Source organism: Melospiza georgiana, chromosome Z (genome assembly GCF_028018845.1).
Source record: "Melospiza georgiana isolate bMelGeo1 chromosome Z, bMelGeo1.pri, whole genome shotgun sequence".
Lineage (NCBI taxonomy): Eukaryota > Metazoa > Chordata > Aves > Passeriformes > Passerellidae > Melospiza > Melospiza georgiana.
The window spans coordinates 19111925-19139449 of record NC_080465.1 but is presented as its reverse complement, the minus strand read 5'-3'; the positions used below and the strand labels follow the sequence as shown (position 1 = coordinate 19139449).

General features: G+C 38.6%; 1 protein-coding gene across 1 annotated transcript in view; it reads left to right on the top strand.

The window, feature by feature from the left end:
- Positions 1–27525, top strand: part of DGKQ (diacylglycerol kinase theta) — an 88534-nt gene that overhangs the window by 28685 nt on the left and 32324 nt on the right. Inside the window, exons 4-11 of the mRNA XM_058044529.1 lie at positions 3905–4004; positions 8611–8696; positions 9413–9538; positions 10999–11152; positions 15623–15691; positions 23188–23288; positions 24757–24980; positions 25807–25897. Coding sequence (XP_057900512.1) covers positions 3905–4004; positions 8611–8696; positions 9413–9538; positions 10999–11152; positions 15623–15691; positions 23188–23288; positions 24757–24980; positions 25807–25897 — 951 coding nt within the window. The remainder of the gene's footprint in view (positions 1–3904; positions 4005–8610; positions 8697–9412; positions 9539–10998; positions 11153–15622; positions 15692–23187; positions 23289–24756; positions 24981–25806; positions 25898–27525) is intronic.

Below are 27525 nucleotides of genomic sequence, written 5' to 3'. Positions count from 1 at the left end.
ATTTCAGGATGAGGAACAGTTTTAAAAGGCACTATCAAGAGAAAGCAATTCTATCCTTTGTTTTTTCTATCTTCCAAAGTGTGGATTTTAAAAGCAGTTTGTTGCTGGTTTTTTTTTTTTTTTTGTTTGTTTGGTTTTTTTTTTTTGTTTTTTTTTTTTTTTTTGTTAATGCAGAACTGCTGTGTACTTGTACAGATTGCACTGAAGGAGTTAGAATCTTAGGTTTCTATAGGATCAAATTCTATTACAGGCTGATAGGAACATTTACAGATATGTATTACATTCTCTAGTACTTTGCATTCCTTAACAGATGGCAGGAAATACAACAGGAACTAGGAAGTATCTTGTCCCTGAGTGCAGAGTCATTCTGGAGATCACACTGGAGTGTTACCATTATACTTTCTGTTGATATGCTTCTGATCAATATTGTAAGGGCACTTAGATGTCATTTAATGGCATTACTAGAAGAAATTTTCTGTATTTTTCTGTGGAAATCGATTTTTGTGGTTTCCATAAGGTAATTTAAGTAGATGGATTGGAAAAGCAGTTTTAAACTCCCATGAATTATTAACATTTTCTCTTTAGGCCACCTTATGCTTCTGTACTTTGCTGTACTTACGGAGGTGGATATAAACTGAGTAATAGCATGTAATGTTCTGTATTCTTTCATGGTGTCTCACTGGCTTTTCTAGTCTGAGTTTCAAATATTTTTTATATATATATTAGGTACTTGGAACTTGTTCAGCAACCAAAACATGTTTGGACAAACATTATGTAATCGATGCATTTGTTATGTTGTACTTGCTCTTTTACTTTTTCTTTGTTTCCATCTTACTCCCATCCCATTTTCCATCAGGCTCTGCATTGCTTTTATACCTGACATCTTCCAAAGCATGTCAGAAAGACCACTCACAATAAACAAAGTTTCATTGGCTTGATTTGTAAGAAAGAAATTAAAGAAACTTTTTTCCCCCTTCTTTTCCCCTTCTCCACCTGCCCTTAACATTTCAATCTGCAAGTTGCTCTGTTCTGTTTGACAGTGACTTGAGACTTCAGACAATTGTTACCATGGTCTCAACAGCTGAAGAATTTAGACTTTGTCTCCTTCCCTTGAGTGTTCTAGATAAGTACAGTCAGACTCTGAATAAGTTTGCCTTCTGTCAAAGTCCTTTGTCACAATTCTTCCCAAAAGAAACACTGTTTTTCACATATTCTTTATTTTAGCAGAACCTCTCTGTGACAATAATGAACGGCCTGCATTTCTAAGCTAGGCTTAAGATAAAATAGCCAGACCATGGCCAGAAAGAGTCCCCTGTGTTTCAAACCTGTGTTGTTGAGAGGGTTGGATGCTCATGCTGCGTGTCCAGAGCAGTTTGTTCACACCTGGGAGCTAAGGGAGGTCTCTGCTGTGTCTGATTTCAGGGGGAATTCTTCTCCCTTGGGTGGCTGCATGATGCTTGAGGCTGTGGCAGGGGTAGGGCACCTAAAGATGACACTTGAAACCTGAAGACAGGTTGGGATGTGCAGAAAAGCTTGCCTGAAGAAATCCCACCAGGGCTTTTCAGTACTCCTCACAGTGTCTGCGTCAGGTTGTGCTCACATAGTCATTTCTTACCAACTTTCTGCGCATGAATTCATTGTGCAGGATGACTTTCGTGCAAGTGGCCTGCTCCCAGCAAACTTTTTTGTTTTGGAGCAGCTAGAGTGAGCTGCAGCTCTGGCACTTTACCTGCACAATAACTGAGCCCGGGTAACGTGGCATGACACTGTGCAGAGAGGTTTGTTTCTTCCTTCTCTTGAAGAAGTAGCAGGGTGGGCAGGGACTATGAGCCTTAAACTTAACCTGGGATAGTTTGATTAAGGCTTCTTAGGCTTTCTAGGATTATTTACCCCCACCAAGAATATGTATTCTTTTTGTAAACATACATTATATGGCTCGAGTATTCTAATTTAAAAAGAAAAAAATTGTGTAAGCCAGCTATGAACTTTATGTCAGAGATGGAGGGCTGCAGAGAATGAAATTTCAATTTGGGCCAAAAGGAGTAGGATATGGACCTGAAAATAATGGTTTGGCTGTATTTTTTAATCGCCAACTTGTACATCAAGATAAAACTTGAAGCTTTCAGAGGAAATGCTGTTATATATTGTATTTGAGATACTCATATGGAGTCTTTTTTGTAGGCTGGCTGTCAGCCCAGCTTGGTGGGGAGCGTGGGATCTGAATGGGCAGTTTCCTGGTCAGTCAGGCACCGAGGATTCCTCACGCAATGACTTTGTTTCACTGGTCAGCTGCTGTGCGCTATTCTGTTCATGTTTAGTAAGACAAACATATTTCATACCTCTCTTTGTCCTCTTTTACCTCCCAAAGCTTAATTCTGAGGAGCCCTGAGGAACCACATGCTTTGTAGTTTGGGGGTTACTGATTTTACTTGATTACATTTCCAGCATTGTTCTTTTCTCCTTGTGTTGCATCTGGCAAAACTTTACCTCATTTCTTTCATTGTGCATGCTTGAATAATAGGATTGTTTGATGTGACTGTTCCCATACTTTCTGAGACAGAAAATTCTTGTGGGAATTTGATGCTTATAACTGGAAGCAACTCCTTGGGTCATCAAATTCTGTGTTCACAGTAGGTGTCATATTTGCTGCTAATAGTTCTCAGGAAAACCTCAATATACAAGGAGAAAATTCAAATCCTGATGAATAATGAAGGATGTTTTACCAATGTATCTGAGAGGAAAGGCTGCTGTCTGTGACTCCCTGTATCTGAAGTCTTTATTTCCAAAGTTTTACTGGGAATGATTAATTTCATTTGAGACCTAAATAATAATTTGTCAGCTTTTACCAGAAATACAACCACAAGATAAACTTGATGTGTAAAACTTCATTGTAGAAAGAAGGGCATGTGAAATAGATAATACTAAATACCTAAATCACAGCAAACTTTTGTGGAACTCATTTGGATCCCAGGACTTTAAATATGCAGTTATGTTCTTTCCTTCTAATGTGACTGTCACTTTAGCAGAGTTGTGCATCTTGTAGGAAGAGTAGTCTCTAGAAAAGGTATGAAACTTAAGTATATTTCTTATTCTTTACTTTGCTTCATCTGTTGATTCTTTGGTACTATCACTTCCCATGTTCATTATGAATAAAAAATTAATAATTAATAAAATCAAGCAAGAAAAATGAATAATAAGAATATTATGAATAAGAAGAATAAATGAATAAATGAATAATAAGAAACACATTTGCCAAAACTGGTACAGATAGCTCTTGCAAGAGAAAATCGTAGTCTATCATTTTCAACCTACAGTCAAGAGGAAACTCAGTCTGGATGTACTTCAGGAGCTGGATAGCATTCTGGCCTTGAAGCTTTGGATAAGGCAGGGAGAGACCATCCAATCCCTATGGTCAGCCAGTGACCGGGCTGTATCTGGGGAGGAAGTGAAAGGCGTGTGGAGAGCACTGAACTGTGGCAGCACTGAGATGTTAAAAGTTGTCTTGTGCATGTCTTTAGGGTATTTTTTCACCTGTGCAGTAATTACTCTTTAATTGTCCTTGATTCAATTACGAATGCTTAGAAGAACAGCTGTGATTACAGGCATGTCCCAAAGGAAGCCTTTGGATTCATGTTGTTGTGAATCATCAAGAAGCTAATCAGCTTAAAAATATATACAATACATATTAATTTCCAAGAACTAAAAAAGTTACATTTAAGTATTTAACATGTATTTCCAAGTATGGTTATTTTTTAAAGGATGTTTCATCTATTTATTCTTGTGCTGAGTTAAGTTCACATTGTATATACTGCTCTGTTGTTGCAAGATTAAGCAGCTTCTATGAATTTTAACTGACACTTTGAAAGTTGAAATTGATGATGTCTTATGCATTCTTTGCTGGCAGGTTCCAGTTGCACACTGTTTTGGGCCTCCAGGACTTTACAAAAGAAAGTTTTGTGCTGTGTGCAGGAAGTCCCTGGAGTCACCTGCCTTTCGATGTGAAGGTAACTCAGACCTTGTACAGCCATCTGTGTGCCACCCAGTAACCTGCAGTCTTCCTGCACTGCATACCTTGAGTGACTGAGCAATATTTGGTTTGTTTACTATCCATTCATTGGTTGTGGGAAGGTGTACTCCGCACTAAAGAATAATAAATCAACCACCTTCCATAAAATGCAAATTATGTCAAACCTGTACACTCTTTTCAGCTTTCTGCCAATTTACTTTGAGCGAGTCTGTGGTGGTGTGCAATGAATCCCTGCCTGAGATGGGCAAAGAATGAGGAGCTGTTTTGCTGAAAGACTTGTCCTGTTGCAGTAATTTATTTCTGTTTCCAGTGGAAACTTTTGATACAGAGAATCATCAGGTAGTCGTATTTCTAGAAAATAATGTAGAATTTCCTGTGTTACTAGTCTCAGATATCTGTTACTTGTAATGAGGATGAGATACCTTCAATGGAAAGATATTTGAAAATATTATTTGTCAAAATAGTACTGCTCCGAATGTTCTGACATGTATTCTCTGAAAAAACAATAAAGAAATCACCCAAATATCGGATTTTTAATTTGAAATACATGTTGGCATGAGTACGTGACTGATTTTGATGTAGGACAGCTCTCCAATTATCCATTGTCTTAAATGTCTATTAGTTGTTCAGTTGAGTTGTGAAGTTAAATAGAATTTACTGTTTTATAGGAATATTACCTCTGAACTGTTTAAAAAAGTCTAATGAATGAAAAATCAATTCTTCAGGGAATTGAGTTGCTTCCAAAATCGCTGTTTTGCTAAAGATAATGCCTTATTAAATGTGATTTGTGTATGTGTAGGGGAAGCAATCCTCTTTGATCACAGCATTTAGACTTGGAATGGCACAGTATTTCTGTTTCTGCTTTTGTCTGTTGAGTTGCATAATGGAGCCAGACTGTTCTTGTGACTAGTGGGAATATGTCACTTAGCATAGTCCCCATGTGACCGGGACAGTTTGGTAGGATGTTCTGTGAGCTACAGATAGCACAGGGAATTTTCTAGTGATCTTAGTAAGACTCAGAACCTGTGTGCCGTTAGATAAACATAGAAATTTGAGAAGAAAATAGTTTTCACTAGTTATACCCTCTTAACTATTACAAATAGCTTTAGTTTAGTGATCCAATTTAGTTAAAGCTTTCTAAAATTTGCTTTCACTTTCTTACTCTGTTAATTCTACTGCACTCTCATTGTGTCCATTTGTTGTGGTTTCCCCCAGACAGCTGCTAAGCACCACACGCACCACTCGCTGCCTGCCCCTCCAGTAGGATCAGGGAGACAATTGGAAGCCAGTATAATATGGAAAGTAAAACCCCCACACATACAAGCAGAGAAAAATGAAGAAGTCATTCCCAGCTTCCCATGGGCGGGCAGGTGTTTTGCATCTCGAGGACAGCAAGGCCCCCTCACACCTCACAGGGGCTTGGGAGGACAAATGCCATCACCCCAAATATTCCCCATTCCTCCTTCTTGTGCCCAGCTTTAAATACTGAGCAGGATGTCAGATGGTCTGGAAAGTCCCTTTGTCCCGTCTGGGTCACCTGTCCTGGCTGTGTCTCCTCTCAGCCTTCCCTAACTTCCTCCCCAATGTAGCAGTACGGAAAGCAGGAAAGGCCTTGGCTCTGTGTAAGCCCTGCTCAAGAATAACTAAAACATCTCTATATTATGAACCCTGTGTGCAGCATAAACCCAAAACACAGCTCCATTCTAGCCACTGTGAAGAAAATTAACTCTACCCCAGCCAAACCCAGCCTACAAGTGCAAGGGAATATTGTTTCAGATGTTTCCATTTAAGTGTTTGTAAACATGAAGCACATGAAGCCACATGTTGTAGTTAGATATTACACATGCACAGAATTTTTTTAATGGTTCGTTTAAGGTTCTGAATTGTTTTCCTCACATGGATTTTACAGTTTTACTATTTTGTGTGGTGTGATTTGTTCGGTGCCCTTTTTCTGAATACCAGTAAGTCTACAATTTCTTTCTCTGGTAATTTTTTAAAATGTATCTTAAAAAGGGCAGCTGAAGTTTATAAAATGCACAAGATTCTTCCTTAATTCTTCAAAAATGCTTGTGGAATTTGTTTTAGAAGTCTAATGTTTTAAGGTAACGAACTTTTAAATTCAGATGGAGATATAGAACTTTCTTCCTTTTTTTTTTTTTGTTTGTTTATCTCTAATGACTTAATACTGCAAATCTAGTCTTGTTTATGATGTTCATGTCTGATACTAAAATTAAGAACTTTTCCTGGACTCTTGACCATAATTAAGATAAAAACAAAGGCTAAGATGGAGTTACCTTCTCTAAACAAAGAATTGACATCATTAAATGTACTTGTAAAATAATCACTTTTTTCAAGTGATTTTAGTCACTTGATTTGCACTGTTTATATATTAGAATTGAATAAACTTTCTTGAAAGGAAGTAAAAGGTTTCACCCACATAAATCTTGTGGGTGCCCAGTAGGGGACCTGTTCTCAGAAATGAGCATGCATGTTTATTAATGCATAATGAAATAAAAACATATGTATCATTGGTAAAAATGACAATAGATCGACTCCAAATTCTGGTGACAGTTACTGATTGCTTTGGATAGCTATTTTTGCTACCAGATTTCACTGGTGCCAGTTGAATCCGGTCTCATGATGTTGTTCCTTTATTTCCTGGAAGAAGGGATGGAAATTAAAAAATAGAAATTGGAGTAATCCAAACATTTTTTTTGTGCTGAATTCTTTAGTAAAATTCCTTAATAATCATTGGGCTGGAGCAGCAGATTGACTGGAGAAGGATGCAGTTAACATTTTAAAGGCTCTTCTCTCAAGTTTATGTATCTGAAATTAATCAGGTTGGGTTTTTTTGGCAATCATAAAGTACTTTCATAGCTAGCTTGAACAGAAGATTGTCATTCTGTTATGTGTTAAAGAATAATGCAGATTATGGAATGGCTGATAAAAATTAAATTTCTTTTTGTAGGACCTCTAATTTAATCTTTACATTCAGAAACATCTTCCTTCCTACACTAGGATAGTCAGCTTAAGGGATTAACTCCCTAGGCCATTCCCACCATTTATGTGAACATATTTCTTACCAGTTTGGGGCTAGGGTTGGTGCTGGAAGCAGCAGATGTGAATTAAACTAAAGGTAAAACCCCCTCTTTGTTCTTACAAAGTATAGCAAAGGGCAGTGCATGCCTGTATTGGCAGAATTAACAATAAAACCCCCAATGCTTTTGTAAATTCCTTGAAGCTGCAACATTGCCTATGGGCACTTTGAACATTAGCAAGAGTATGACTCCAAGCATCTAGTTTGCCCGGTTAGTTGAACTGGCAAAAATGGAAAATACTCCTGTTACATCTATGAACAGGGAGAAATGTGAGCGGAGGAGGGACTGTGCCACAGCTCAGAGAGAAATTCTTGAGTGCAGTGAAGAAAGACACTGACCATGGGGAGCTGTGTGTGTTTGTGGTTGACTTAGTCATGAGTCTGCTTTGGTGTGATGGGAGATTATGTCTTCTCTGGGGTTAGAAAACACAGTGTTAATTCTTCTCTGTAAGAGCCCAAAGAGCACAAATTGGGTATTATTTTCTAAATAATAGCATTGTTTTCAAGTAAATTAATAGCATTGTTTTCAAGACACTTTCAGATAATGTGCTAATATCTGCAGTTGCTACTTCCAATCTTCAGGTTACAGTTCTCATATTTTTGTGATATGCTTGGAGAAATAACTTGTTTGACTGGAACTGAAAGGTATTTGAAAAATCTGATGCTTGTCTCTTGCTTTCATTTACTTGATGAAAAGTGAGATGCCTTCCCTGAGTATTTACAAAGCAGCTACAGGAGGATCTTTTTATCCATCTCTGTCTCTGAGGCCCACAGAGAACCCTCCTAACTGTTGAAATGATGAAGCTAGGTATGGAGATCTATTAGTTATTGTTTTGGGAATTTTTTTTTGTAACTCATAACTTTGTAGCTTAACTGCAGATTCTTTTCTTTCACATCTGGTATTTCAAGTCAGCTTTTAAATAATGGAGGCATTTTAAAACCAAAACTTGCCTAAACATTTGCAGAGTTCACGCAAACTTCTTCCACCTACAAGTACGTACCATATTTTGGAAGGCAATGTTAACCTTACTTAGGAGGGTGCTCTGAAAAAATTATTTCATTTTTTTTGACAATGAAATAGTGATTTACCTTATATATGGTGATTGACTCATAGTAGCCTTCAGGCGCAGGTATGTTGGAGTAGGCAGCAGTTCCTCTGGAACTGTGAGACAAAGCCAAGCGGCTGTACACATTCAATTTGCTGTAATTGAAGGAAATATGACAAGTGCTGCTTATGAGCAAAATTAGCTCAGCCTTTCCTTTATATTTGTTACATCTTTTTAACACAGAGGAAGTGGAGGAACACACAAAACAATGCTGGTGAACTTCTTTATTGTCTACCTTTGCTGAATGTAAAGAGCGTGAAGGAGAAAAAGTATGGTGTGAAAAGGGTAGTAGAGGAGTATGGAAGGGAGGGCAGAAGGAGATGCAGAAAAACCCGGGCGTTTCCAGCCTAAAAAAGTTTTTTTTGTTTTTGTGCTTTTAGTTTGTGAGCTGCATGTGCACACAGACTGTATCCTGTTTGCTTGCAGTGACTGCCGGCAGTGCCACCAGGATGGGCACCTGGACCATGTAAGTGCTGATGCCTCTGCAGGGGAAGGTGGTCGTGTGTTTTGTGGACTAGAGAAGGAGCAGTCTTGGTCTTTAGTCTCACATGCTGCCAGTTATCAAAGCACTTTAGTTGCTTATTGACAGGCAAAGGACCTGTGTGACTTCAGAATATACTTCAAAGAGTGAGGTGAACTTAAATGCTGATATATTCACAATGCTTTTGAACTCTTGCTGAAAAATCTGTGGGATGTGTACAACCTCCAAATTAAAAAAAAAAATCACGTATCTTATATAAAAGTTTCTTTGCAAAAGCTGGTGTGGAACTCTTTTCTTTTTTTTCTGTATGTTGATCTGTTGGCTGCATTGTATCCCTGGCAAACTGTTCTCTTATCCTCATGCTTCCTGCAGTCTGACTGAAGCACAACTGCCTATTTTCTTGTTTTCTCACAGCACAGTATATACAGAATACTGACACTGTAGGATGTTTTTTAAAAGATTTTTTTTTTTGTGCACTGTGAAGGAAAAACACAGTGATAAATTTTTTGATCGTTTGATGAAACTTCTTTTTTTAGTGAAATGTTATATTGTTAAAGATTTGTATTTATCTTGAGAAAAACTTAATGCCCTAGTATCTGTTGCTATTTCCTCAGAGCTATTTGAATTACTGATTTCAAAGTTGTACTGAAAATAATGTGTATCTGATTCATGTAATGCTATGTTGTGATGTGTTCCCTCAGGATACTTACCACCACCACTGGAGGGAGGGAAACCTTTCTTCAAGTGCTCGTTGTGAATTTTGCAAAAAAACCTGTGGGTCTTCTGAGGTGCTCTCTGGCATGAGATGTGAATGGTGTGGCATCCTGGTATGTTGTGCTGCTGCATGTATTTGTGGTAACCACATATATATATATATATGGGCACGTGCTTTTTTGAACACTTGATATAAATACAATTTATTTGCACACTGTATAAATATGGTTTTTATACACTTTGTAAATACACGTAATCTATACAGTTATTTATTTGAATTTTTTTATGTGTTAGATGGGAAATCTGATTTTTTTAAATCCTCCTCATAGTATTCTAATTAACAACTCTCAAAGTCACAGTGAAGCTTTGTGTAAATCCAGTGGAATTCATCAAGGCCTAATCATTATAGATCTGTGGCTAGAAGCCTGCAGGCACTTTCTCTGTTAAATCAGAATTTATTTCAAATCATGAATTCTGCAAGGATAAAGACTTACCATTCTCATATGTTTGCTGTTATTTCAGCATAGAATAGGTCTTAGCCTGTGTGGTTGGGGTTTTTTTAAGCTGTCAGTACCAGTTTCTGTGTTTTTCCATTCACATGACACATGTTTATTTCCCGTGCAAGCTGATGGCACCCATCAATAATAATTCTGGAAACCACAGTGTTTTACACACTGATAAACAGTGTGTAGTGCAGATAACAATTAGTCCATCCACTTAATGCCACCTCTTATTAAAATATGGTGGAAGTGAAAGTAGCAGTAGATGAGGTGGGAACTGAAAGTATGTGTAAGAAATCATTAATTTGCTACTTAAGGCTAGATGAGGTACTCCATGTAGTAATGATTTAAAATAAAACTCTAGAGGTTATTCAGTATTTCAGGTATGATTTCAATTATTTTATTTTTTTTAATATTGTGGGGTTTGTATTTTAATCTCAGACATAATTTCTGAGGTGGGAGGGACTGTATTTGAGAACAGCCAAATACAGTTCTCAAATGTTCTACAGTTTCTCTAGGAAATGTAACATGCTGTGTGGCCATACGTACAAAGGTATGTGTATTCAATAAAGGCAGAAGATTTGCAACAGTGTAAAGGCAGAAATTATCCAGTCACCTTTTGGAATAAAACTGAAGACAGTCTAACCTCAGAGTCTGCAAGTGGGTACAGCTATATAAGAGGATACTGCTCTTTTCAAGCTGCTCAATATAACCTGAGCACCTTTTCCATTTCCCTCAGTAAATATCCACATGGAGTGGTGTATCAGAGTTTGAGACCAAAACTTTAAAATTCTTTGTGTAGCTGTATAAAAACCTTTTGTTTTTAACAGAACAGGTTCATGATTCTTGAAAGTTTCTTGACATATTAAGACTCCCTATTACTGGTAACACAAAATCTAAATTAAACAAATATAAATCTAGAGTGGCAGATGGGCCATTCATTTAATGAAGGTGATTTACAAAAGGTCAATATTATCCCTAACCTGAATTATACAATTTCAGTCATGGTTTGTTATGAATAAATTTACTTCCAGTGTGTATCACAAGTTCTTTACTAATGCTGTTGTTTATAGGCTCATGCTGCCTGCTGTGTAATTGTGCCACCAGAATGTACCTTTGGAAGATTAAGGAATATGATTCTTCCTCCAAGTTGTGTTCAGTTGTTTTCTCGCAACTTCAGCAAATTGCATTGTTTTCGGATATCAGAAAATTTGCAAACAGAATCAGGTAAAAATTTCAAAGTTGAATGCAACTAATTGATGAGTTTGTTTAACCTAGAGTCATCAGTCAATTAAATATATTATTTCTACTTTTTATTGTCTTTTGTGGCAATACAGTAACTTCTTGCTATTTCTGGGAGAGGTTAGAGATTTTTTTAATGGATGCTGTGCAAAATGCAGAAACTTCTGTTTACTGGTGCAGGGCAATTTGTGTGCTATCCTTGAAACAAAGAAAGCGAAAACTTAGAATCAAAAAAATTGTGGTGTTAGTGTTATCATTGCTGAAAATACTTGTTTCTTATATCATGTGTACAGATACTTTTATTTGTCTCTTGGATTAAGCATCTGTCCTTTTTAAGGTTTCTGTGCTGAAACAATACCATATGTCTAGGCAGGGTAATGTTCTGCTGCCATCTAGAGTGAATGTTTGTCTAACAGCTCTTTAGGAGCAAGAATTTTTTTTAAGCCTGAGGTACATGGAAGTATTTTTTCAGTTGTATTTTGATTATTACCTACCTGTAAAACCTTTGTTTTGGTGCTTGAATGGAATAGGAAAGGAAATAAAAGGTAGGCAAAACACAGCTCATCAAAGTTAGATATTTGCCACCGCTCTTTTTTCAACGTGTCAGATTGCTCTTGAGCTTCGTGCTCGTGGCTCAGGTGTGGTTTTGGTGGGGAGGGCTGATGAGGAGCAGTCCCTGTGCTGCAGAGGCCGCAGCAGAAGCGCTGCATCGCGTGAACCGCGTGACCCGAGCTCTGCGCGGCCCGGGCCGCTCCAGTGACCTGTCAAAGGCAGACAGGAGCAGCTAGGCCGCTCTTGTGGATTGGGCTTTCTTCAGTGAGTGTTTTTTTCTTTTTAATAAATTTGCTTGCTAGTGGTAAAAGACGTGGTATAGCACCCACTTGAAAATCACGGAGTTCCTAATGTTTCCGACATAAGAAGTAACCAAAACACAGTCTAGTCTAGATGAGCTTAATTGTGCTGCAGGATTCACTGTGAACTTTGATTCCGTTCCGTTGTTAGGTATTTCACAAGTGTCCCAAAGGTTTAAGGGATAATAAAGTTGATTATTATAACTAAGAAAAGTTAATCACAAACCTTTAAAATAGAATCTTCAGTTTGAGTTTTCTGATGATAAGTTTCTCTCTTCAGCAGTGTTGTGTTCTTTTAAGATGTCTGACTTTCACTTTTTTATTTTTAAATCACGTCTTAATAAAATTGACCATGGAGCACCTTAAGTGAAAGAATCCAAGCTACACAATTTTAGCTACTCCTTCTAGTCTCTTCCTTCAATATTTTAAGAGATGGAAGAAAAGATTTTCTATTTCAGGACTATGCTACATGCTAAGAGTGTTATTTCATATTACACATAGTAGAGGTTTTTTAAAGTAAGAATGCCATTTTTGCGTTGCTTTAATGAAAAAGTTTGTCTGATCCTTTGAATTGAGGGAATGCAGCCATTAGCTTGTGGTCAGAAGCAGATACATAAGGATGGAGGAATATTCACTAACTTAATTGGGACCATTTCCAGTGCTTTGTTGTGACATGAAGGGGGAAAAAATGAAATTGAATAAAACCCACCTTGTTTGGAAAGCCAGAATGCATTTTTATAGTCCTTAGCCTGTGTGTCACAGAGGTATGGTATAACAACACCTTGAAAAATCTCATTTCTAACACAGGCTCTCTTTCCTGTGGCCTATGAGAATTTCTGCCCCTTGGGCTTAGCTCCCCATCGTGCAGTGGGCAGCAGCCTCTCAGGATGGAGGCTCCACCCAGGGGAGGAGAGCCCGAGCTATGGGGCTGCTCCCCTTTCCTCCTGCTGCTGGTCTGTTGCATACCTGTGACCTTGACAGCTGCCTCAGCAATTGACAACTTCCTTTCTTTCGTGGTCAGTGAGCCACAGCTGTGGCTTAGCACAAGGTGTGGTGAGTAATATCTGTGGTGCAGCACCTCCCTTGCACTCTGCTGTGCATAAAGTGTTTTGTTCTGGGTTTCCGTAGTTGATAGTGCTTTTTTGCATCTTGGTTTAGCACCTACATGCTGAATATGTCTGGTGTCTCCACGTGACTTCCTTTATACCATCCACATCCTGTTGAGGCTTGCTTCCAGACCTGTTGCTGGATGTTTGCCATTCTCAGTCATCTGCTGAAAATCAGGTGTCTGCAGGTCACTGCCAATAGCACTGGATACTATTGCTATATTCTCTTTTTCTTTGCCCAAATTCTTCCTCAAAGGCTGAGCCAAGAATTGTCTTGAACTAGTTCTCACATCAACCTTGGTCAAGGAAGCTCAGTGCTCTAGCCTTTTAGTCCTTCTTGTTACCCGTGTTCACAGAACAGACCTTTGTCTTCTTGTGAAACCCCACTAGCTCCTGGTATGTGCTGAAAGTTACCAAGATGTGTCATGAATCCAGCAGCTCCCTGATACTGTCTTGGGATGTATTTGATGCTCTTCTGACAACGAAGCTACTTGGGACAGCTGCCCCAGGAGTTGCTGCTGCTTTTTCAGGAGAAATGCATAGATTCTGGGTGGCAGATCTTGCTAAAGATTGTGTGCATGTTAAGGGTGTTTCAGGGAAGCAAGGAATTCCTTTGTCGAAAGATAATTAGCACTTCTATGTGATGGCAGGCTCATTAAGAAATTCTCCTGACATGGCATGTGCAGAGGGTGCTTCTCAGTTGCTACAGCTGACAAAAGACATCACTCATAAGATTGTGGAAACACCAGTCTGAGGTACAGAGAGTGTGGCAGTGGCCTGGATGCGTTGCCTGCTGCAGGCATAGGCACAGGTTGTCCCAAGCTGATGGTTGGCAAGTGCCAGATGATTTGTCCTGTGCAGTGAATGAGCGCAGCCATCATCACTGACCTACTGGGGACCATTTGTCTGAAGCAACTTTTGCCACAGCATAAATGCTAAGCTTCATCACCAGCATTCAGCAAACATCTCTGTGTTGGAAGAGACTTCTTTTGAACTCTTGAGCTACCAAGAGATGCAATGATAGAGCAGTGTGGAGCCTCTTCCTCCAAATGATTCCTATCATAACAAATTTCAAAGTCATTGAACTTCACTGGAATAGTTTCAAGATGCTGTTGGTGTAGATTTCCCTACTATTCAGACTGAAGAAGAAAGTGTAATAGAAGAAGTCAGCTTCTTCTCGTCTAAACTGGGAAAGAAAAGGGTTGAGAGCCATCAGGAGCAGTAATTTCCTATTGTTATATTTACTCCTTCTTTTTTAAAAAAAAAAAAAACCTTAATTATCTGTAATGAAATTCAAGAAGGTATTCAGCTTTCTCTTATTTTGAGGTGTTTCAAGACCATACTGTCTAAATTTCTCTCCAGTTTGAAACTTGATCTGTTTGTCTGTCAGCTATAACAGGGAAAATATCTCAACACACTTTTTATATTTTAAAAGCCTCAACTCAAAAGCATTGTTGTTGGTCTTCTTGTAGACACTTGAAGCATTACCCAAATATTCAGTGAGTTACCTGGTGTCAAGTTTAAGACTGTTGCCTTGGACCTTTTTGACATGCTATGATTCTGCTTCTTGGAAGTTCTCCTGCTTTAGGATTTTGACTTCTGCAGTACCTCTTTTGCTCTGAAGATCTGTCTTTACTTCTTTTATTTTATAGTTTCTTTCTTGCTTTCTGCCTCAGCTGCAAGGCATAGTTTTTATAAAGGTGTTGCCTGGCTTATATCTTTTGGAAGTTTTGCCTGCATCCCAGTCAGCACTGACTGGGATTTTCAGTGGGTGTGAGTGTGAATACTGTTATTTGATGAGCACTTGCATTGCACTCCACTGCTACCCTCAGAAAAGGAAAATTGATCATGTTTGGATTTGCGCTGGTCTTATATGGCCCTGAGTGTCAGGAATAAGAACACAGTGAGGATGTTCTGCACAGAAGCAAATGCAGAATGTTCACGGCATTTATTTCAATCTTTTTGGAATATCTTATGTATGGTTTTATTTTCTGACATGTTAGCTCCTAGCTTTAGTGAGAGTGATGACTCTACTGTCAAAGTCCTCTTCCAGAGAGCAGCAGTTTCTTTCTCTTTGGGTGTCAGTAACTTTGTTTTTCCGCTGTGGAAATTACTTCTATAACACCAATATTTCTGACTGGAAGGCTGGATTGGTTTGGTAATTTAAAACTTAATGGAAACATCCATACTTTGGTGACAGTCAAACATCATGACTTCAGAAAAGAATGAATTGCAGTAGTTGCAATATTAAAACCAATACTATAAGGATCTCATGTGTGCCTTCACTGTAGCTACATGACAATGCAATTTTGTTTTTGTAATGCAGTTTTAATGCTATGAATTATTATCATAAAATAGGTAGAAAGAGAAAGTGCCCTTTTCTGACTGGTTCTTTTTGTGTTAGCTTGTTTGATGGAAGCTGTTCTGAAATGGCCAACACCTTCTTCCTTGCATGCAAATCAACAAAAATCCATCCTTAAAATGTCTCTCTTTTACAGATGAAGATGATGATGTTGATGGGTCAACACAAGGATCAACAAAAGACATTCAAATTTCAACTGATTCAAGTAAGCAAAATTTTAGTAAGGGATGAATAGTGACCCATTTCTTTATTCATATAATCTTAACTTGTATTGCCTTATGACAAAAATGTTAAATGGTTATTTTTCTAATGTTAGGTTTTAATTTCAGGTCCAAAATTTTGGTCCAACATACTTATCCAGGGCCATACAAATGTCTCCTTGGTATTTCCATTGGTAGGTTGACATAAGTGGCAATCTGTTCATTACCTTGACAAAGAGATCATTTCTCTCTACTTGGTAATTGAAGAAAGAAAACATAGTATTAATAATTCAGAGATAAACTACAAATTTGGAGGTCAGACAGCAATGTCTTTTCAGAGCCTTTTGCTTCTGTGTTCTCTGGATCCAAATGTTGCTGAGGACATCAGGTGAATTTTTTTTGGCTTGGGCATGTTGCAATAAACAGGACTGACTGGCTGGTTTTTGTGCAGTTAAATTTTTAAGCATGTGGAGTTTTTTGGGTTGGTAACAACCAAGTTCTTGCTTTTTAGAAGATGAGATAAAACTGCAATTTAAGAGCTTCCCACCCCTATATCCATATTAGTAAGTAGAATAACATGGTACATGCTACCTAATAGAACTGCATGGATTGTTGTAAAAAAGGACATTTCAAATCAATGAACACTAATATTTTTTTTTAATCCTGAAGTTCTTGTTAAATTAAGAGGCTGATTGTGCAAGTGGTATTTGGAATTTTTAAAAATCAGCTCAATAAGTAGTTGAATCAGTTATAGAAGAGATCTCAAGCATCCTCTTTTTTCACTTTCTTAGTTCCTGAGTGACTTTATGTTGTGATCCGTCGCCATACTTCCTTATTATAAGAAAATGCTCTAACTGCAGTTTGTCTAAACTACTTTGATTTTTCCAGTGTTTTAAGTGACTTAAGTGGTTGAATGTGAGGGCTTCTACATTTCAACAATTAAGCGTATTTCCCTTATGACTGTCAAAAAGAGCAAATTATGTATCCAGCTGGATTCATTGGAAGCATTAGTAGACACCAGTTCAGCTTTAGTTTAAGCCTTCCCAAAAGAAGAAAAAAGATATGAAAAATCAAGGCAGGATACAAACTTCAATACGTCAATTGTTCAGGCCGTCTCTGGACTGGAGAAAGCAGCAGTAGATGGAATATTTTCAATGGTCATGTAAAGTATCATTAGTTGTGTTTTAAAGAGAACAGTGTTATAAAATATTGCTTTTTGTTATGCATTTTCACAAAACTTTGGAGTGTAGAGTGCAGTAACTTCACTGTGATTTAGAAAGCTCAGCTAAAACCACACTCACAAAAAGAGTCAGAAATAGCATTTGCTGGTAAGACAGGACAGACTGTAGTGATGCAAACCAGGGCATGGCCATGCAGTACCAACCAGCAACTTCTTTAAATGTGACCAACTTCCTTTGTCTCCTTATCCTTCTATTTTCCCACACTACTTCTTCCCCAAATGGCTTTGATCTCTCGCTTTGATTCCTCTCCTCAAGTTCCCCTAACAACCCTTGTACCACCCCAGAAATGTATCACATGTATCTCATATATCCTTGCAAGCTGAGTGACCTCCTTGCTCAGTGAGGTGTCCTACAGAACTTCCCCTGTGGACTCCTCTGGTGTGTGCCACCCCCAGATGATGGGATTCGTGGCCTCGGGTCAGCTCAGGACGTGGCTTTTCTGGTAACCTACCTGGTAAAGTTACTGAGGGTCACCTGCCCACTGTTGTGTTGTTGTGCCTCTCTGTCTGTGGGAAGTCATAAGGTGCTGAAGTTAACATGACAGTGACACAGTTGTAGAGGGCTGTACCACTCACCTGTCTCGGGATAACACCCTTTGTACAACATGGGTCAAGAAGGGGCTGCTCACTGCTTCTGTGTGTTGACTCACTACATCTGCCATGGCTTTGGGATATTGCCATGCTTTCCCTCAAGAGTGTCTGAACTCAATTACATTCCAGAATATTTAGCTTAATTCCAGCTCTTTATGTTTTAGGGGTACGTATTTCTAAAAACAATGAAAACAAGTCAGAACAAATAGAATAATATTGGTGTGGAAAGACACACTTTTTCCACAGGAGAGAAGCCAGCAGAAAAGGATACCAAGTCTGTAGTTTAGTATTGTAAGAAGATTTGAATTAGTAGTCTACATTCATTTTTGTTACTTTGCTATTGTAATGGACTGGTTGAGTGAAATATAAAGTTAGAAGATCTAAGTCTTAATATTGGTGGTTTAAATGTGTTAAATCAACCACTATATTTAGCCTACCGAGATACTGAAACCAAAAGCATAAAATTAACATAAAAACAATCACACAGTTTCTGAGTTGATAGATTTAACAGACACACAAGCGGGTTTGGCAGAGGACTCTCTCTGCCCTGTGGGAGTCTCTCAGCACTCACTGGCTGCAAGTGAACTGTCTGACTCAGCATGCGTCCCTCTTCTGCAGGACAGAATTCAGCCATCAGTGAAAACCCATTCTGGAGGAGGTGTCAGAGGAACCTGTCTACCAGAGAAATGGGAGTGCTGTCAGCAAACAGATGTTTCATAGCATGTCCTTCCACAGCCTCTGTTTTGCCTTGCTCAGGTTACTGTTCGTCTGCTGAGTAAGAAATGAAATGGTTTTGTGTTAGATAGACCCACGTTGTTGGCTTAGAGTTTGCTTATGTGTTGTCCCGAACCAGCTGACGGTGCAGAGGAGATCTCCACTGTAATTCTGCAAGCAGGAACAAACTGTTTTCCAGAAGCAGCAAGGACAGCATGTGGGGAGGGATTTTTCCCCTAAAGATATTTAAGAAAACTTTGCGCTTTCATAAAAAGAGACACTGTGTTCTTCTGTAACTGCTTGCAGATAACTAAATATGTGATGTGTTATTCAGCAGATGCTTGGAAAGGCTCTAAAAACTAAGGGAAGAAGAATTAAGAGGTGGCTACCAGAATGGGAGGAGAGGTGTTAACACAGATTTGTGCTTCAAAGTTGTCTTGAAGCTAGGGGAGTTTCAGCTGCTCAAGAAAACAAGTTCAGAGAAGGCACGCACCTGCAAATGGCTCTCTTGGAAGAGGAAGAGCTAGGGAAAGAAGGAAGGAAAGAAAAGGAAGGGTGGGAGGAAGGAATCTGGGATTCTGAAAGGCTCTCTTCAAGGACAGTAAAAGAAAAAATACATAATTCTTACGTACATAAATGCCATCATGTAGGGTTATGAATCCTAATACTGAGATAAACCAAACTTGGATAGTCCCCATTCTATGAAGTGGAAGAGCATAAAGCATGTTAATACCACAGGTTGTTTCAGAAAGAGTGGTTCTTGGTAAGCTATGTTGCTAGAATTTGATCTTTTAAGAGTAATTTTCACAAATACACTCAGTATAGGCCTTAAGCTTTCTTAAGTAACAAAATAATTCAGGACTGCATAATTTTCCTGTCTGTCACAAGCCACATATAAGTCTTTTCAGAAGCAAGTCTGTGGGGATTTGGAAGTCAAAGGAACATGAACTTTGGATTTATCCAATGCTGTTTTATCCTTTTCCCAGGAAAACTTGGTATCTTAGCCTCTGAAATCAAGTTCCACACTTTGGTAAATTATACCTGGAGCTAACTTTTTGTAGTTACTTTCCCCTTGGAAAGGCTAAGCGTTAATAACAGGTTATTTTCAGCTCAGGATCACATGGTAATAAAAAAAAGATGTGTTTTTCAGGAGAAAGTCCTGATACTGTGTACTCTGATCCAGCAGGAAAAGATAATAGACATTTAGCAGTGAGGTGCCGGTACTACAAAACAGGCAGTAACTCCTTTAAGTACCACAATTTGATAAGTGCATCTGTTTCATATTAGCAAGGTGTTTTTTATGTATATATATATTTATATATATATATATATATATATATATATATATGTACTAAGCAGGGGTAGACTTCACTTTGGTAGCTGGATCATTTTCTAATATTTAAAAATTGGAACAGGTGGACGGAAGAGCTTTACCTAATTTCAGAAGTGATTGTAGTTGAGCTTCTTGCCAAGGCTAGTTAGGCAAATCAGACTGGCATAAAACACCCCTTAATTTACATGTGTTGGATGTGCTCTTGACTCAATGGAGAAATGTATTTCTGGATGACTAATTGCAGTATGTAGCTGTTTTTTCTTCTGTTAATGTGCTTCCGGAAGCTCGTGGGCAAGCAAACCATTTTTCGCTGGGTTGCAGTAGAAGTGTCCCCTGTGAGGAGGACAGTGACAAAATTAAATGTGATTTTTCAGTGATGAAGCTGAGGAGGTTTTTTGTGTGATGGATACCAGATTAGCAGCATTATGCTTATTTATCTAAGAAATAGGCTTAGAGCTTAGAACATTACTACTGGTCCGTAGATCTAAACTTATTCTTGTAAACCAGTTTATTTTGAGAGTCAATCCAACTGTTGTTTGACTGTTTTTAAGACATGGAGAGCTCATAAAATATTCTCCATTTACAATTGCTAGGGATTCTCTCAGGCCAACTAGTATCTCACAAGAGCATAGCAACTAGTATCTCACAAAGGCACATGAAAACAAGTACTAGAACTTGGATGAATGTTATTATTCTCAGATGATTGTCTACTTTCTGGATTGCTAGAGAAAACAGCAGAGATTTTGATAGTGTTAGGAAAGTTCATACTCAGAACATCAGCTGTGCTGTCAGAAACCTGTGTTCACTTGTTTTCTCAAGTTGTGTTAGCTCTAAAGAAGGTCACCCAGGACACAGTGTGTCTTCTGGTTAACATTTGTCTATACTGTAGTTACCATGGAGATCACTCTGACAGAAATCTGTGTCTAAAGAATTCCACTCATTCTGGCATAGATCCAGCAGAATTTAAAGGAGTAGGTCACTTCCTAATGTGTGTTATGGCCTTAATGCAATGGTTGTTCGGTTTCAAGGGTACTTCTGAAGTAAAAGTTGATGATATTTATATCTTCCTTATATTGTGGCTAAAAAGAAATTGCCAACAGATACAAGCACTATGATAATTGGAAAACTGAAAATCCACAGTGATACTACTTTTCATATCAACAAAAAGAATTGAAGAGTCATGATGTATCATACCAGGTTGGCTGTTGCTCTGAGCAACCTGATCTACTGAAAGATGTCCCTGTCAGGATTCTTGTACTCCATGATCCTTGAAGGCCACTTACAACCTGAACTATTTTATAATTCTGTGATTTTATTTATTCCATTTCTGTTTTTTCTTTGTACATTATCTGTTATACAGGCTTCTCTCCGAAGAGTGACAGCATGGCTGAGGTTGGAGGCGGTATGGAGGTTATCTAAGACAGCCTCCTGCTCAAGCAGGGTCACTCAGAGCAGCTGGTCGCATTCACTAAGGTTTTGAATATCATAATAGAATCTTGGAATGGTTTGAGTTAAAAGGGACCTCAGGGATCATCTGGCCTCAATCCCCCTGACATGGGTAGGGACGCCTGCCACTAGACCTGCCAACATAGCCAATTTTGTCCCAAGAGAGACTAGGATGACTTGGCAGTAGGATGGGAGGCTGTACTGGCTGGGGACTGTGCAGTGAGGTTTTCGTGCTATGTAATGAGAACATCCTTGCACACACATTCTGCCACCTCCAGTGGAACTGATGATGAAGAAATATTCTTAAGAAATGGACAAGTCTACACTGAAAAAGAAGTCCAAGCATAGCTGTCATATTTCAGAATAAGGAGAAATAAAGATCATAAGAATTAAGGTATCATGATTTTTTTGAGGGGTAGACTCTCATTTTTAGAAGACTGCTTTCACAGATAAGTGATAATCCTTTAGTTAATCCTTTAGATAATCCTTTAGTTCTGTGGTGTCTGCTTTTGATTGAAGTTTGAGAGCATACACTGAAGCAGAAGTAGGTGGATTAGTTTCAGGTGGTTCAAGAAAGCTAGCACTGAAGTGTCCTTGCTAAGTAGTTACAGACTGCAGCCTTTCCTCTTAATCTGCCACTACAGCATTGAGATATCCAGTGGTGCACATTTCTGCCTGGATTCTTGCTTGCTTTTTAATCAGCCATCAGTTAGAGGTGGTTTGGTGGTTTTCTTCCTCCAGTTTCAGTTCTCCTTTTTAATCCTTCTGTGGTAAATAGCAATTGTCTAGTGTGCTTCATTGAACCTAAAAGCCAATATTATTTGAGAGCAAAAGGCTCTTTGTATTTTATTCAGTACTACAAAGTGCTTCCAAGCTGTAAGGGAAGCGTGGAAATAGGCTCCAATAACGCATCTCCTTCACAATGTGCATTAACAGGCTGCATGATTAACCAGTTGTGTGAGCATTACACACAATATGTGGTATATGTGGCTTTCACCTAATACTTCTAACACTCCAAGGATTGCAAGTGATAGCTTCTGGTGTCTGTACTACTTGATGATGAATGCAGGTGTACAGATTTATTGTGAGATCAGACTGTAACACTGTGCTGTACAATGGGTGACTTCTGTTAATCACTTAGTCCAATAGTGCAATGAAAAGGGCATATTCTGTCAGTGATAAATAGTTATGTCTGCTGTAAAGCATCAGCTCTGGGGAGTACCTGCAAGAACCTGCAAAAGTCAGCAGCTCATCAGGGTTTTCATAAAGATGTGATAAGGAGAGGACACAAGGTCTGTCTCAATGGGATCTCCTTTTTTGTTTGGATTGATTAACTTAGTTTCCTTTCCAGAGGCAGTAAGGAGACATTTAATGCACTGGTAATATGAACTTGTTCCTAAAACCTCTCAAAACCTGCCTGTTCTATGAGAATATTGTTGCACTTTGCTATTACTCTTAAAAACGTTGCTTAAGAGAGAGACTTTGTCATACAGCAGGCTGTACCTGCGTCATAACCCATCTTTGTGAAAGGTGAACCTGAAATCCTTCACTCTTCACCCTTTCACAGATGTTTGTGCAACAATCTGTGCTCAACAGTTTGAGCATGAATTTCATGAGGCTTTAGTGAAGTGAGCATGACTTAATAAGGCTTTAGTGAAGTGAAACACAGCAAAAGGCTGAAGGTCTTCATTTGCTGTACCTTCTTTCTTCTTTTCTGTTGTCCCTGTATTTTTCCTCCCATTGTCTGTACACTTAACCAGCTATTTTAAGGACTTCCCTTGGAAGCACTTGCTCACTTGGCACTGCTCTGGTAGGTGTTCTGAAGGCAGTGGCATTTTGTCTTGGTCTTCAAGTTGTTCAACTTGTCAATAATAAATGCATTCTTGAATGCTGAGGATGAAGAAGTGATAACATACACAGTCTGGTTGTAACAGTTATATCAAAAGCCAGGATAAAGTTCTGATTACTCATCCCTCTTTCCTCTCTGAATGTTCCCCTGTTTTAAATGAACCATAACAAAACAAAATTTAAAATATTCAGCCTCAAAGCTTGTCCTGTGACAAAGAATGTTCCCACGAAGAAGCATTTCAGTGGGTTAAAAGCACGGGGGTTTTTTTTTGTTTTTTTTTTTTTTTATTCGAGGTGTGTGTTAATGAAATATGATTGTTTTCATTCAGGTAAACAAACACTAAAGATATTTGATGGGAATGATGCAGTGAAACGCAACCAATTTCGACTAATTTCAGTTCCAAGGATTGCAAAAAATGAAGAAGTTGTGGTAAGATACCCAGTGAGGGTCAGTTTTCCAGTGTGATACATGTAATTTCATATTACAGTAGTAAAAAGCTAAGTTTTAGAAATGTAACTGAACAATAACAACAAAAATCTGTGAATGGGCTACAACACTGCAACGTAATTTGACTTCTTCAGGTAGTGCTCCTATTTTAGAGCATCTGAGGAAACGGTGGCTTACATATCTGTAGCACAATGGCAACCACAGTATCACATGTTAAACAGTCATTCTGCTTCCTGGTGTTAGTCTGAAGCCTGATTTTACTGATACAAGCAATACAGGATAACCAGCTCTTTAGATCTTGCTCCTTTTCTGTAGTAGAGGTTTGGTATTTATCCTGGACAGTCACCAATATTGCACTTGAGTTAATCAGCTTTGAACACTAAAGCTTATTATAGTTATTTCCATCCCTTGGTTGTGAAAATAATCAATTATTGATCACATACTGGCCCCTCTCGAGCTTTTCCAGTGTTCCATCTGGGATGGAAAAATTACTTTATACTAAATCAAGTGTGCTGTACTGATCTTTATTTACTGGGCTAGGCAGAGACCCCATGCTGTGAGAGAAAAATCCCAGAGGGGGAACAGGATGGTTCACAATAAAATTGTGCATGGTGAGGTCTCAGAGTCGTACAGACTTGGCAAAGAAGTCTGAAGAACGGACTACATCAGAATTTTGACAATATAAAGCTTTAAAGATCATTAGGATTTTTTTATCTTGATACTTTGCTCAAAATCAACTGGAGTTTTGCAAAAGGTTTGTAGTGTTCTGCATGTCAAAGATCTTTAAGAAAAAACTATGTACAGGACTGAAAGCACTTTTATTTAGGAGTGCTACTTGACTTTCAAGCACATTTTACCAGGCTGGCACTTTTAATACCAGGGAAGAAGAATACAAGTTCTTACAAGTGAGCTGTATTGACTGCAGCATCTGTGATAGCAGAGGTGCTGCAGGCATGGGCCCATTGTAGGTGTAAAATTTCTGTGTGCATCTTGCAAAGATAGCCCTTCCCTTGCCTCTTCACAGGTGTATGGGTTGTGGCTGAGACGCTCACTAATTTTTGGCATCCCTTAGTGCAAGAAGACTGAATAGGCAGAGTTGTGTTCAATCAAGTGTAATTTATCATTTTCCTTGTGGACTAAATTTTACATGCATGAATGTAGATTTATTTGACCTGGATTTTTACATTTGGTCTTAAAATGACTGTTACTTGCCAAAAATGATTGTGTTCAAATACATGGATATCTCAAGCTTTCTTTTTTCATGTTAACTGAAATTTGTTTTCAAAACTTCGCTCTTGTTTTGATTTTTTTGCCATTGCCATGTATACACTGAGGTTAGAACATGCATTCAATTTTCATTTCATAAATCGGGTATTTATAATATCTATGGCTGTATAGGTATTAATGGTGTCTTTTCAAGTAAATGTTAATTTATCTTGCTGTGTTTTAGGAGGCTGCTTTGAGGGCGTACTACATAAATGATGACCAGCAGGAGTATGAGCTTCAGACCTTTACACAGCAGGTGCTGCTCTCTGATGATGTTATCAACAGAAATGATGCTGCAGAGGACAGCAACTTGGGCTCAGTATTCCGAGAATCTGTTCCTGAAGCCTGGATCATCAGAGCCAAACCAAAGGATGAAGAAGTGATCAGAATTTATCCTGCCTGGCTAAAGTGAGTATTTTCCTTCTTGATCACAAGGTTATTGTGCTTGACTACGTTTGTCCTGTGTAGTCTAACCCTCTTGACTGTAATTATTGAAGCTGCAGAACAGAGAGTGCAGTTTCTTTCTCTATTTCAGGATTCTTGTGTTCGTTTTTCTGAATGGGTAGTGTGCATAACATTCGTTTCCATGGTTGGAAACCCTTGGATTTCTTTACATGTGTGGAACATACAGTGGAACTTGTGCAGTTCTCTTATGATGTGTTTGGTTAGAAAGATGCAACTTTACATTTACTACATCTGCAAACAAATGATAACATACACATCACTTGAAAAATTAGTGGATTTTTTTGAAGAAATGTGATGTAGGAAGAACTACAGTGCAACTTCCCATGTGAGATGAGGAAGAAGAAAATTATATTAAAAAAAAACAATCAAAAAAACCCAAGAGCTATACAATTTACCACTGAGACAGTATGAACTTCAAGCATGTTTAGTAGTGGAAATAAAATGGTCTGGACCTGCTAATTTCTGAAGACTTGGGGGATAAAATTTAACCATGTGTTTATTTTGCTGTTGTAACTGCATTGACAAGTTTTATTAAAAACTGGCAGCTTATCTTTGTGATTAGGGAGAAGCTAATCTTGAGTGCTACAATTGTAATTAGCTGGTCCTTGAGATGAAAGTGTTTTCTTGTCTGTGGCGCTGATAACACATCTGCCATGAGTCTCAGTGAACAACTTTATTCAACTAATGCAAATATGTTTGAGAAAAAGCTACACTTAGTTTAAAAAGGTACACATGGGATAGATCCTAAAATAAGTATTTTTCTCCTTAGGGTGGGAATGGCATATGTTTCCCTACGAGTAAATAAGGATAGCACTGTGCAGTCTGTGATCAAAGAAGTGCTCCCATTACTTGGAAGGCAGGTAAGTGAAAGATCTTAATCACATCCATATACCACCTGAGTGATCCTGAAAGTATGTATTTTTCTCTTCAGAAAAATTACAGCCCCTTAATTTGCAGTTATTACAAATGTTTTTAGCGTTTGGTAGATGATCTTTTTTGACCGATATGCTACTAAAAGCTTAACACAATCTTCAGGGTAGGTAGGCACTGCTGACTCATATTAAACTTGCCACTGACCCAATCTCTGAGGTCTTATTCCACAGGGCTGCTCTACAGCTCTCATCCCCCAGTTTGTATTTTTAACCAGGATTACCCCGTCCCAGCTTGAGAATCTGGCAGTAGCTCTTGCTAAAAATTTCATATGGTTGATGATTGCCCAGCTCTCTGGCGCATCTGCATCTCCCCATAAGGGTCCCCTACTTTTGAGGGTGTCCACAGTTCCTTCTAGCTTAGTATCTTCATGAAACTCACAATGCATTTGATTTCTTCATCCAGACAATTTATAAAAACATTAAAGAGCTCTGCAGAAATTTTCTTCCTAATGTGGCAAGCAGCATCTCTGTAGCCCCCAAGGGATGCAAGGAAGGACTCAAGATTGAAATGGCACCCACGTTCTTTACTGTCTGGATTGCTTCCCACATCACTGGAAAATTCTAGATACATCTCGTAATCTTGTAGATGCTTTCCTTGAAAGATAATCTCTTTTCAATCTGCCTGTCCTTCTTAGGGTTGGTGCCAAAACTGCATGACTTTCAGGAAACATGTTAGTAGACTTTGCTATCACGCCAAGCCATTGGCAGGCCCAACCTCCCCAGTGTGGAGACACAAAGCTGTAGTGTGCACATTTTAGTCAGCACCTGGGGCTTGTGAGCACACCAGCAGATCAGCACAGTTCCACCGCTCCAGGGCACAGCACAGTCACAGAGAGTGACTGCTGCTCTTTGTGGTTATTCACAGGGCACATAAGAACATGCTTGTGACTAGCTCTCTGCAGTTAGTGATGATCATACATCTGTCTGGGTGTATCTAGTTGTGTAAAGCGTGCAGCTTGTTTTGGCTGCAGGATACTTCCAGGATTTGTTGTCAGTCCATTTCCTCAAGTGCTCTGGACCTTTTAACAAAATAGGAGCAACCATGTCCAAAGTTTTGCCTCATCTGAAAAAAAGCAACTGTCAAACAATATAGTTGGAAATTCCATTAGGGAAAAATCTTCACACCTGTGTATTGGGCAGCTAGATATATGCTGTAAGAGACTTAATTCTTTGGCTCAATTGAAATATCTCCAGTAGTGGTAATTTTTAAATGCTCTACTTGTTTCTCTGTATAAACACGCACATACAGGAAATCTCTTTTTAATATCCAGAATTTGCTTGTGCTCCAAGTTGCTTTTCTCAAATATCAGGCAAAGCACATGTAGGGAGTTGAGGCTTTTAACAGCCGCATCTTGCTCTATGTGTCATGTTAATTCATGACACATAGAGCAAGATCATTTGTCTCTTGAGTCTCAAGGCCAAAATTTGAAACCCTTCCTCTGAATGTCCTTCAGTCCTGAATGTTGTATGTTCACAGGGTTTCAGTTATTGTTGTAAATGGGAAAGCTCTTGGCTGTGCCAGCTCTTCTGGTCCAGCTGCAAAAGGGACTTGAGTG